At 34.9% G+C, this 13,718-nt stretch overlaps 1 protein-coding gene and 1 pseudogene across 1 annotated transcript; both read right to left on the reverse strand.

Annotated features, from left to right (window-relative positions):
* The window catches only part of LOC119672722, a 510,988-nt pseudogene that overhangs the window by 490,835 nt on the left and 6,435 nt on the right, over positions 1 to 13,718 (reverse strand).
* LOC119667735 (raf homolog serine/threonine-protein kinase Raf-like) lies at positions 220 to 2,552 on the reverse strand. Its single transcript, XM_038077043.1, has one exon. The coding sequence runs from the start codon at positions 2,401 to 2,403 to the stop codon at positions 220 to 222; it is 2,184 nt and encodes a 727-aa protein (XP_037932971.1). The 5' UTR covers positions 2,404 to 2,552.

The raw sequence follows: 13,718 nt of genomic DNA on the forward strand, positions 1-13,718 counted from the left end.
CATATACAATAAAAGAGAGCCTATTTTTACATAAATACATAACATAACATTATTTACATGCATAAAGTCTTTTATAGCTGCTTTCTTAAGTTTCAACTTCTATATTTTATATTGTTGATCTTATAGTTTAAAATATTTAAATCCAAACAAAAAAACATAGGCTTCGAAAAATGTTTGATTAAATTTTTACTCTTTTTTTAACTTTCAATGAAACTTTTATTATTGTAACTCACTATTGTAAAACTGAAAATTGTTGAAATTAACTGGTGTCTTAGGACTGGGACATAAATAGCGAAAGTCATCGTTTTGCAATTGTGGCAGATTTGGTTCGCTGGCACTACGATGAATTTTAGGTAAAGTGCGCAGCATATTCTCCAACATATTTAGTAATGGTCGAAACAGTGGTCTGTCGTTGCGATCGAATCTTATGCAGTCTTCGGCTAAGCGTTTAAGTGCTTGTGGTGCATCGGATCGTACCTGAGACATATCTGGACGCAGAAAACCACGTCCAACCATAAATAAAATTTGATCCTTATTATTGATGTGACTGTATGGCAAACATTCTGCCAATAATTCATACATAGCAATACCAAATGCATAAACATCGGATTGAAAGGAGTATGGATTCAGCTCTTGCATGCGTATTACTTCTGGTGCCATCCAAAGTATACTGCCAGTGGGTTGATTAGCTTGTTTCTCACCGGACCAACGAATCTTCGCAGTTGCCAGACCAAAATCGCCTATTTTTACAGAAAGATCTTCATGTAAAAATATATTATTTGATTTCAAGTCTCTGTGTATAATATTTTTTGCATGCAAGTAGTCCATACCCTGTGCAACTTGACGTCCAATATCGATTAATGTATTGAGTTTGAATTTTGTTTCATTAACATGTATGTGTTTATAAAGAGAACTACCTTCACACCATTGTGTTACAATAGCTAAAGAAGGCTTTGACACACAACCCATAAAGAGCAAAATATTGCAATGTCTAGTCTTTTTTAACATGGCTACTTCATTCTTAAATGCTTGTAGTTGGGCGGGATTTGGTGTTTTTACGTTTAACGTTTTTACTGCAACTGGTCCGTGCCAATGTGCTTTATATACAGTTCCAAAAGAACCCGAACCGATACGTGGCCCAATTAGTATCTCTTCTGCTTGTATATTCCAATTCTCTTCAGATCCTTTCGCATCACGTGGAGATAATAGATTTTTATTGCTTTCATCTGCGGAACGCGCTCGTTGTCTTTTCACATGCTTTAAAGTACTTGTCGGAGATGCCTGAGTTGAGTTAGAATGATCATTACATGGTTGCCGTAAAGGACCATGCGTTTGTACTAATTGTCGCTGAGCATCTGTTAAAGGACGTAGATTATTAATACAAACATTAGGAGCTGAGTTTGAGCGATCTTGTTGACTTATAGTACGTGGATGTCGCCCATGGTAACTAATCGCACCACCACGTCCTGGATGTAGAATGCCGACAGTGCTTTCAGGATTTTCAGCTAACAAACTCTGATAGTAATTGTCCATTGGAAATTGCTGACAAAGTGTTGGCACCTTGTCAGCACAACGCTGATGAAACCGAAAATTACATTGATTGCAATAAAAACCGGTAAACAGTAAACGGCGGCAGCCTTCACAGAACGCTAACGAGAAAAAAGTCTTGCGCACAAACTGATGCGAAATATGTGTCATAATAGGGACAAACTCTAAAAGTCTAACATAAACCTCCTCCACTTGCAATGAACCTATATCTGTATCCCACGATATAATATGCCGTCCATCTTTTGTTGTTACTTCACACATTCCCGGAGTCAATTGTCGCAGCTTTAAAGCTTTCATTAGAGCATCACATAAACGTACACCAGGCACAACCTCTACAGATGTGCGTTGTTGATTAGGTAAGTGAGCACGTAATAATACTTTTGGCATTCGAGTTAGAGTGCCACATTGACTGCTACTGTTTGTTGACATATAGCTATCCGTCATATCACTTGTAGCATGCCCATATTGCTGTTGGGTATTGCGATAGGTCTGTTGTAGTTGTATTTGATTTTGATAATGTGGATGATTATTGCAGTCACTTAGTGTGAGCTGTTGCTCTGCTGTGCTATGTTCTTCCTGTTGTGCGTTTAGCTGTTCCATTAACTCTTGCTCTTTCGCTTCCAGCTCGTGCAGCTTTGATGTAAGTTCTTGATATTCAGTTATATACATTGCAGGTGGTTCTTGCAAGTTCGCAAATTTAGCATTTAGTGCATCAATATTCTCTCTAGTAACGTGTATCACCGATTGTATGTTTCGCATCTCCTCAGCCAACGGGTCGAAGTATTGCAAGTCACTTTCATCACTAGATGAACTGCTCGACATTTTATTGTGTACCGAAATGGTAGTGCTATACATGTGACAAGAAAATGGTGCAGTACTCGTCTTAAACGACAAACGAAAACTTGACGCTGCGATTTGTTAAATCTGATTGAACACTTTAAAACCTTGTGAGGTATACTTTGTTTTGGTTCGTTGAAGCTTACTCAATATTTTGACGAATAAAATTATATATTTATATATATAATTTTATATATGTAATTTACAAATTTTATGTTATTTGCTATATGTGCCTTCGTGCAGATTGCTTCGTGTACTGATGCTTTATTTCAATAGTGTGCGTGCTTTTATACTGTATTTTTGCTTGAGTCCAGTCTGTTATTCTGCAACTATTTTGTTATTGTTTGTGAAGTTCTGATAATCAATTCAATGACAAATGCTGATATAATTACTTTTGTTCTTTGATATAATACAACCACTCAAACCAATTTGCATGCAATAATTTTTATGACCTTATTTTTAGAGTCTTTGCATTTATGAATTCCTTGTATATATTTCGTGCCTGGTTACTTGCCAGGATCAGGTACCTATGAAGTGTGTTCATTTTTCATAATATGACGTCAAAAATATTTCTTTGTCAATTGTTTAAACCTGTGAAGACTATTTCTAAATGTACCTGCAAAGGAATTATTTACAAAATGAAAAAAATTTGAAATTGAAAAACTAAGGCGTTACTCTATAGTGCAAATAAAGAAATTGTTTTCAACTCCGCTTATCTTTATAAAAACGTTCTTTTGTTGCAAATTGAAATTATTTTTTACTGATTTTGCATTTATCTGAAAGTAAACAAAATCATCCTCTACTACTAATAATCATCCACGCTACAAGTAACTTTGACAACCATAGAACTCTTGTACTTGCAACAACAATTTAAGTAAAAACGTGCAGTAAATAATCAAAAATGTATCTATAATCAGCGCGTAAACTATGTCAAAATAGATTTTCAATCATCTTTGTATTTGCAGTTATTTTTGATATTTTTTCAATGGAACATATTGCATATATTGTACTTATTCGTATATATAGCAGGGTTGTCATTAATAGATGCTATTCACATCCGGAATATACAAACAAATTTAATTAACAATTAATTATTATGAAAATAATTTAAGTGATCTTTTTTTTTATTAATAAAATTTATGCTACATTATTCTGATTTTGTTTTTTTATTTGTGCGCAAGATATTTTTGCATATCCTATATAGTTGTTGAGTGATTATCTATCTATTTAATATGGCATTTACACTGGCCTCAAATGATTGATTTTGGCCAAAAGTCAAATATATTAACTTAATTAATAATTTTTTTCTTTGTATTGCTTGCTCTTTGTAATTAATTTCACTGAAGTATAAAATATATTCTTCTGAAGGAGCTATCGGGTACATTTCAAAACACATAACGTGAATTCTAAGGAGACTGTATTTGTATTGCTACAAGTATTTATTCACTAGCTACCAAAACTAATTGTATAAAACCCAGGGTCTTTTTCGCAACTGTGCAGAGCACGCACAAGATTGATCAACAAAAAGTAAAATGAATATTATTTATTTAATATATTATTATATATATTCAAATATATATAACTGAAAAAAACGTGATCTCTTAATTGACAGCAACATTTCATATTAAGAAAATAGAAAATGAATCATACTCCAAACTTCGAAGATGTAGAAATCCTTTATCGAGAGAAAAATGATAAACGTAGGATGCTGCTAGAAATGCTGCATATAATTGACGTACCAGATGGTGAACAATTAAACCATAAGAGGGATACGGAAGGCTTAGCACATATTTATAGATCTTTAATTAAAGAAATTAAAAATTAATTGCTAAGTTTATTATTTTTCTATTGTTTTTATGTAGTGTATTTACTATAAAAAATAAGGAAAAAATTCTTTTTGAAAAAATTTATTCTTCCTGTAAACTTAATTTCCCATTTTCGTTAAAATTTTATAAAAAGTTTTTTGTCTTATTATCTATGTGACTTTTGACATTTTAATTTCCTTTTTTTATAATTGTATTTGTATTAATTGTAACAATGAAGATGGTCTACAAAGTAGACCGAAATATTTGTTAATTAATAAAATATATTACATCAAGTAATAAATGTGATATTTTATTTAATTTAAAATTTGTGTTTTTATACAATAAAAATTATTATATAAAAACAAAATTTAAAACCACGACCTAAAGCCCGGCTAAATTTAAAACATAAATAATAATATATATAAAATTCATATAAACAGATTTTTATTTTAAAAGTTTACAATATAGCCTTCACATAATAAATAAAAGTATATAGAAGTATAATTAGGTTTCTCAAAGCACTGTTTTAGAACTACGGAATAAGGTTATGATTGTTAAACAGTGGCATTTATGGTTATAATAATGATATTAATATAATATTAATGATTAGCCTTAATTAATTTTTTTTGCTGCTGTTTTCTATAATTGATAAAAAAATTTTAACAAAAGACTTTTATTGAGCATTTGAAATTATTATTTTTATTCTGCAACTTTTCTTTTAACTTTAAAGTTTAAACAGAAATGCAACCCTGCGAAGAGCAGTAGCAAAGCTTTAGCTCTTGTCAGTTTGGCTGATCTTTCAAAGCCGTTATTAATGTGATTGCATTGAGAATTTTCAAATGAAAGCAAAGCTCATTAGTCAGCTATGCGATGCGTTCAAGTTTAATGGTTGTGTTTCTGTGGTGTTTTATTAATAATTATAAAAAAATAAATAATTTGTATAAAGAAAATTATTTATTAGGAACAAATATGGAATGGTGTAGTGTTTTAAATATTAATTATTATTATTCTGCATTTTCTTATACGTGCGTGCATTTGGTGACGGCAAAGTATAATAATGTTGAAGGTAGGAAAAATAGAAAAATATTTAGTATTTTTATATTATTATTCTATTATGTTTAATAGTATATATATAAATAAAATAAATTATTTATTGTTTATGAACTAATAATTGTCTATATTCAATAATACTAATCGAAATACAAAAACAAATTATTTACGCAGAATATAAAAAAATATTAATGAAGTACCGCAAATACATAAGAAAAACAAAAAGCAAAAACCAAACTTGTCTATTTGTAAGGATTGTGCCGTTAATGTTTACTTGTTTATTTCTTTTTTCGTTTTTTACAAAAAAATTGTAAAAATAATGCAACAACAAATATTTGTGGCCAAATAGTGCAATAAATATTGATGTTGCCAGAATTCTATACTAAAAAGTAATATATTTTTTATAAATATTAAATTTATGTTATACTCGTATTCATATCTATATCCAAATCTTTATATAATACTAAACCAGGAGTGTTGATTTGTTTGCTGAAATAAGTGATTATGATAATAATTTGTTTGACGTGAAGTGAAGAGTGTATTTTAATGCAGATTTTTAAAACTTTATTTAGAAAATAATTTCGTTTGTTTGAATTAAAAAGTAAATTAAAGGAAGAGCACTTCTCATCATTTTGAAATACGGTTAGAAAAGACTACATTGATGTGTGGAGCACTATTTTTTATCAAGGCTTATGCGCGGTTAAACGCAGATTCAAAATCGAAATCAAGATGTCTTCGAATAAAGATGATTCGTCAGCTGTTAATAGGACTACAGTCCAGGTTGAACATCCATCATTTTCACCAAGAACTCAAGCACTCATAGAAGAATTTAATCAGTGTTCAAGCGAAGTCAGTTGTTGTTGTTGTTGTAGCCCGCCGGGACCTGAAAGCAGATAACATGTAAGGATTACAAGACGAATACATGGGAATAAGGAATGGAAAAAGGTGGGAGTGGGTGTTGGGATGAGGGAAAGGGGAGGGGTGGGAGTAATTTGAACCTAACCAGGATCCAGTCGAAGAAACCTAGCAACTTCAAGGGGACGAGTCCAAAGGTCGATTGGACCAAGATTGGTGTGTGCGTTGGGGCAAGAAAACAGATGGGCGACGTCATGGGGCGTGGAGCTGCAGTTTGGGCACACATTAGGAATGGACGTATTAATACGTGACAAGTAACTGTTAAGCACATGGCTATATCCTGATCTCAATTGAGATAGGACAGTTCTTGTCGTACGAGGCAGATTACGTTCATCCTGGGAAATGTTAGGCGGAGGCCTATTGAGGACCTTGTTGGGAGCCAACCTAGGTCTTGAAGAAGACACTGCATCGGTGTGGAGTGCTATAAGTCCACGTTTGTATTCGACCTCACTGATGTAGGCTCCATTGCAATATTGGTCGATATTGAAGTTGGTAAGTGATCGACGGATGCAACGTGGAGGGAGGGCTCTACTAGCCATGACGCCATTTGGATGACCATCTGTGTGGCACGCGAGTAAAAATTGTTTGGACAGCAGTTGATTGTGCTCTTTTACAAGAAGCAACTTTGATTCCGCATGAAGATGGTCAACATGCGACATACGATGGTAGCCAGTTGCAATTCGCAATGCTGTGTTTTGACAAATTTGGATATTATTCCATTGCGTCTCGCAGAGTTGCGGGGTCCATACTGGAGCTGCATAGGCCGCAATAAGACGACCTATTGCTTTGTATGTGCTCAGCAGGGTTTCTTTGTCCTTACCCCAAGAGCACCCGGCGAGAGCTTTTAATACATTATTGCGAGATTTCAATCGGCTGCACAAGGATGAAGCATGTGCGGAGAAGGTCAACATACTGTCGAGAACGACACCCAGGATTTTAGGTTTGGTGGTTGTAGGAATCCTGAATTCACCGATATTAATGGGCAGAGTCATAGAAACCTCTTTAGTCCAGGAAGTAAAGAGGGTAGCAGAAGATTTGCTTGGAGATAGGTGAAGATTTCTATCAGCCAAGAAAGATGCTATATTAGGAAGGTATGCATTTAATTTATTACACAATATAGAAGGGTCCTGGCCTGTCGCAAAGATTGTGCAATCGTCAGCATACGTTATGACTCTGACTCCCTCAGGAGGGTCCGGGAGCTTAGACATGTATAGATTGAAAAGGATCGGTGAAAGAACGCTGCCTTGGGGCACACCTTGTTTTAATTTTCTGGCTTTCGACATCTTATCTCTAAAATCAACAAAAGATGATCTGCCAATGAGATAATTGCAGAGCCATCGTTTAATGATGTCAGGGATAGATGTTTCAGCCAGATCATTTAGCAAGGTGCTATGGGAGACTGTGTCAAATGCTTTCGCAAGATCTAGACCTAACAGCACCGTGCGTTCGCACGGGCGACTTTGATTTAGTCCATTAGTGATTTGAGAAGTGATCTCACAAAGAGCAGAGGTTGTACTATGACGTTTTCTAAATCCATGCTGATGGGGAGCTAGGTGAATATAGGGAGAAATCTGTTTTAGGACTAGCGACTCCAGAACTTTGGCTACTGGAGACAGGAGCGAGATTGGTCTATATGATTCACCTAGGCCAGCCGGTTTGCCCGGCTTCAGCAATGGGATAATTCTACCAGTCTTCCATATATTAGGGATGATGTGAGAACAGATGGAGGTATTCAAAATATGTGTCAGAACTGAAAGACCAATGGGCCCGAGGTGCTTGAGCATGAGCATTGAAATGCCATCAGGCCCAAGCGCTTTCGAGGCTTTGGCGTGTCTGATCACGTTATTTACATCATCCGGGGAAAACAGCGTGGTGTCGCCGGAATGTGGTTTCCGAAAAGCGCGAGTCTGCCTGCGGATAGCATGGGAAGCAGAGGCATTGGGCACGAAAAGCTGACAAAATTGTTGTGCGCAATGCTTGGGATCTGGGAAGGTGATCCCATTAAAAGTTATCGCTTTGTTATTAGGACGTGAAGGATTAGATAATGCTTTAATGGTAGTCCACAATTTACCATTTTGGGAGTCGCAATTATCTAAATGTTCCTTCCATTTATTAAGGCGATGTTCGTCTACCAATTTACGGATGTTACTGTTCAGGGTAGCTATGCGAGGATTAGCTGGGTCTAATCTACGAAGATTATCGCGTTCTTCGGCAAGGGGCACAGCGTCACTAGGAAAATTTGGCCTTATTATTTTTATCCTACCTGCAGGAACGGCTGTGGCAGCTGATTTGATAATAATGCTGCGGAATTGTATCTCTGCCTTGTTTAAATCAGAGGACAGAGAAATATTACCGAAGTCGCGTTCTGAAATGTCTTTGAATAGGGCCCAGTTCGCTTTTTTGAAATTTCTGAAGGTTTTCTTGTCAGCTTCGCAGTAAACCTCGAACGATGGAATTGAGATAATAATGGGAGTGTGGTCTGAGCTTAGAGCTATTTCCGCACTCCAATTCGAGGCAGCGAGCAGCCTAGGGCTGGCGAGGCTGACATCAGGAGAGCTAGAGCAAGTTGGCGTTACCCTTGTTGGTGAATCTTCGTTTAGTACACCAAAAGAAGAATCATCAATTTGGGCAGCCAATTGTAAACCCCTCTGATCGGTTGGTAGGTTAGAAAACCACAGATCATGATGCGCATTCAAATCACTCAATACAAAACGTGAGTCCCCTTCGAAAAATTGAGAAATATTTGGGGAGTGCTGCGGTGGGCAGCTAGAGTTGGGTGGCAGGTAAATGTTGACGACTTCTATGAATTTAGAAGACCTACCAATGAAAATTTTCAACCCTATTACCTCTAAATATTCGTCATTCGACGAGGATAACATTAGCTCACTGTGTGATAATGAATCTCTCAACATAAAGGCAACTCCACCTCCAGCTCCCCTAGGGCGGTCCTTACGTATAAGGGTGAAACCTGATGGGGGCGAGAGGGTGGAGTTGGGCAGAAGTTTTGTCTCTTGCAGTGCAGCAACTGCGATGTTATTTGAAGTCATGAATGCTGCGATTTCAGAAATCTTTCCTCTAAGGCCATTGCAGTTAAACTGTAGAATTTTAAGAGGAGAAGATCTGTTAATTGTTGAGACAACACTTGTGCGTTGAGAGAGTGAGCGGTTTTGAGGTGGAATTATAGGTGGAGGTTGGCAACAAGTGCCAATGAAATTTGAATTCCAACCATGATGAGAGCGTAATCCAGAGCAAGGTCTAAGGTGGCACCATCCATTACAGGAATTGCAACGTACAGATATGGTGTTCCTAGAGATTGCTCGATTGCAAACTGTGCATAGCCAATTAGTAGACAAAGGGGATGCCATGGGGGGAGATTGGATGGCATTGATTGGAAACGGGCTGACAGTGTTTGAAGAAGATGTAGATATTCTAACTGGAGGAGAAGTTGGACAACAAGCTCCTCTAAAGGCAGAAGTCAGTACAAGTGCTCGGCTAGCATCACCAATTGGAATAAGACAAAATATTCGACGTCCCCAATGTCCCGTTAAATATCGAGCATAATTCAGGAAGAGATTTATCCTTCGATCAACTGAATGACGGATTAGTTAATATTTCAGATATATCTGCCACACATCTGCAAACTTCTTAACTGACGAAGATGATTACGTTGTATTTGTCCCAAATGTAATTGATCTGTGCACACCAAATCATGATGCTCCAGAGTCTACATTAGATACAACTCGTGTTGAAAATAGAGCCACAGCTACTAAACCAAATTAAGTGTTATTAATATATGTACACATATTATATAAATATTTTACATATGTATGTAATATATACGTATATGTATATATTTATTTTTTTACTTAATTATTAATTTAATTAAAATTTTACATAAATTTAAATATTTAATTTATTTGTACTAATTAAACAAATTTAATAGATATTATAATTAAAGTCAAGCACTCACCATAGAAATATAATCTAGTTAAAAAACTACATACATATGTGTATTATGAATGTGAAGACAAAATTAATGTTCTCAATGGATATATGATCAACAAAAAATCGAAAAATAATTGAACTTTGATTACCTTGATCCATTACTAACAGAGTGAAAAATATTTTGTTTCTGATAAAACTGTTTTAGTAATTTAGATTACAGGAAAAATTGAAAGACTATGATTTTGCTTTGTGTTTATTAATTATGTTTCAAAATATATAAAATTATATATAATATATGTGGGACTTCATTATTATATTGAATTGAAAGTTAGTTGAATGATTAATTAAATTAATAGAAAATTACAAAATGAATATTGGATATAAGAAAAAAGTGTTTCGCGTTACACGACCGTTTTCGCCGAACACCACGAAGCGACTTGTAACGACCGGGTTTCTGTCATTTCGTTTTGCTGAGGTAGCAAAGCGGCTGTCCAGGTTCGTTGCAATAAAATTTATAGTTGCGGGACTGAATTCTGTTCCATAAATAAAAGTGTACTTTTATACAATAATTTAATAGTTACTTTATTTATTTAAATATAAAACAATAGTTACAGGTATTCCAAATATTATTTTGTTAAATAAATTCTCTATAATTCTGACGCTCTTCGTTGTGGCGTCCAGGTGAATTAAGGTATACAATAGTATACAGTCGTGAATTTGTTGAATCGTTGTACAAGTTTATGTGGTTGACTCTGATGTTGAGAAGGTTCCTGACAGGATCGCGTTCTCTCCTGGGTTCCTTCTCTCCTTACGGATGCTCTGTGTTACAAAAACCTATAGGTTGGCTGAATGAGCCAGATAAAAAACAGAATAATTAACAAAAAAAAAGAAAAGAAAATGATCGAATGGACCAGTGTAGGCTGATTAAGCCTGTAAACTAGGATTTGATCGAATTGACCAGTTGCCTGCTTTGATCGAACTGACCAGTGTAGACTGAATTAGCCTGTAAACTAGGATTTGATCGAATTGACCAGTTCCCTGCTTTGATCGAACTGACCAGTGTAGACTGAATTAGCCTGTAAACTAGGATTTCATCGAATTGACCAGTTGCCTGCTTTGATCGAACTGACCAGTGTAGACTAAATTAGCCTGTAAACTAGGATTTGATCTAATTTACCAGTGAACTTGTTAATCCGTTGATCCGTGAATAAATAAGGTGCGTATATTCTTCACTTATTTAATTAGATTTCTTTATATTTCAAGTTGAGTTTTAGTTTTGTTGTTTTATTATTTTTTTATTTTCTTCAAGTTTGTTTACCAGTCATGCCCGCGGCTCATTGACGCATGGAATGCAGGTAATGTTGTTGAATTATGATCTTGATAAATATTTAAATAAATTTTATCCTTTCTAGGTTGTAAATGAGAACTTTGTTGAGGGTGAGTTGGTTTCTGGTGTTGTCCGCAACGGTGTTGGTGTTGCGTTTTCTTTTGACGGACTGACGTCAGATTTGTACAAAAGTATATGTATGGTTGAAATTAGTTCGTAGCAATTTCAACCTTTACAAATTCACTCCAAATCATATCCAACTCGTAATTGCTTCAATGCCGTTTCACTTAGTACATTACGAATTAAATGTGATTCCGCTAGGCTAATGATGTTCCGGAGGTGTTCCAACATTTGTACATTTTTTGAATATTTCTCCGAAATATATTTATGCCGATACTTAATCTTTGCTTTATTGATTTTATTATTAATGCGTGATCGCCGGCAAGATTCAGCACGCTGAGGTCGCAGGTCACAACTGTTCCTCACGACTAAGTGGTTCTTCTGAACCTGAGGTGGTGTTGGTGGTTAGTCCACGACGTTCGACAATAATTGGATTTTCGACCAACATCTGCTGAACGTAACGTTCCTCTTCTTTCGGGTCTCTTATTCTGCAACTATTTTGTTTATTTCATAATTTATATTTCAAAATATATAAAATTAATACGAGTATATTAGATATAATATATTTTATATTAAATCACACTTGTGTTTTAGTAAAAATAATTTATAATTAATTAGATTAAGCATTATTTGCATATTATTAGCCATTGTCCGTTTAAATTCACTCCAAATTATATCCAGCTCGTAATTGCCTCAATGCCGTTTCACTTAGTACATTACGAATTAAATGTGATTCCGCTAGGCTACTGATGTTCCGGAGGTGTTCCAACATTTGTACATTTTTTGAATATTTCTCCGAAATATATTTATGGCGATACTTAATCTTTGCTTTATTGATTTTATTATTAATGCGTGATCGCCGGCAAGATTCAGCACGCTGAGGTCGCAGGTCGCAACTGTTCCTCACGACTAAGTGGTTCTTCTGAACCTGAGGTGGTGTTGGTGGTTAGTCCACGACGTTCGACAATAATTGGATGTTCGACCAACATCTGCTGAACGTAACGTTCCTCTTCTTTCGGGTCTCTTATTCTGCAACTATTTTGTTTATTTCTTGTGGAATTATAATAATTGACTAACGTTTCCTACTCCTAAAAATCTGAAGTTCATGTAACTGGATTAAAGGAAAAACCTACCGACTTTATGTTTTTTCTTTGTACTCATAATTTATATTTCAAAATATATAAAATTAATACGAGTATATCAGATATAATATATTTTATATTAAATCACACTTGTGTTTTAGTAAAAATAATTTATAATTAATTAGCTTAAGCATTATTTGCATATTATTAGCCATTGTCCGTTTAAATTCATTCCAAATCATATCCAGCTCGTAATTGTCTCTATGCCGTTTCACTTAGTACATTACGAATTAAATGTGATTCCGCTAGGCTAATGATGTTCCGGAGGTGTTCCAACATTTGTACATTTTTTGAATATTTCTCCGAAATATATTTATGCCGATACTAAATCTTTGCTTTATTGATTTTATTATTAATGCGTGATCGCCGGCAAGATTCAGCACGCTGAGGTCGCAGGTCGCAACTGTTTCTCACGACTAAGTGGTTCTTCTGAACCTGAGGTGGTGTTGGTGGTTAGTCCACGACGTTCGACAATAATTGGATTTTCGACCAACATCTGCTGAACGTAACGTTCCTCTTCTTTCGGGTCTCTTATTCTGCAACTATTTTGTTTATTTCTTGTGGAATTATAATAATTGACTAACGTTTCCTACTCCTAAAAATCTGAAGTTCATGTAACTGGATTAAAGGAAAAACCTACCGACTTTATGTTTTTTCTTTGTACTCATAATTTATATTTCAAAATATATAAAATTAATACGAGTATATTAGATATAACATATTTTATATTAAATCACACTTGTGTTTTAGTAAAAATAATTTATAATTAATTAGATTAAGCATTATTTGCATATTATTAGCCATTGTCCGTTTAAATTCACTCCAAATCATATCCAGCTCGTAATTGTCTCAATGCCGTTTCACTTAGTACATTACGAATTAAATGTGATTCCGCTAGGCTAATGATGTTCCGGAGGTGTTCCAATATTTGTACATTTTTTGAATATTTCTCCGAAATATATTTATGCCGATACTAAATCTTTGCTTTATTGATTTTATTATTAATGCGTGATCGCCGGCAAGATTCAG

This window comes from Teleopsis dalmanni, chromosome 1 (genome assembly GCF_002237135.1).
Source record: "Teleopsis dalmanni isolate 2A chromosome 1, ASM223713v2, whole genome shotgun sequence".
Classification (NCBI taxonomy): Eukaryota; Metazoa; Arthropoda; class Insecta; order Diptera; family Diopsidae; genus Teleopsis; species Teleopsis dalmanni.

Bases quoted from the DNA above. Each gene is read 5' to 3' on its own strand.
- LOC119667735 (XM_038077043.1), bottom strand. From the start codon at position 2,403: ATGTATAGCACTACCATTTCGGTACACAATAAAATGTCGAGCAGTTCA.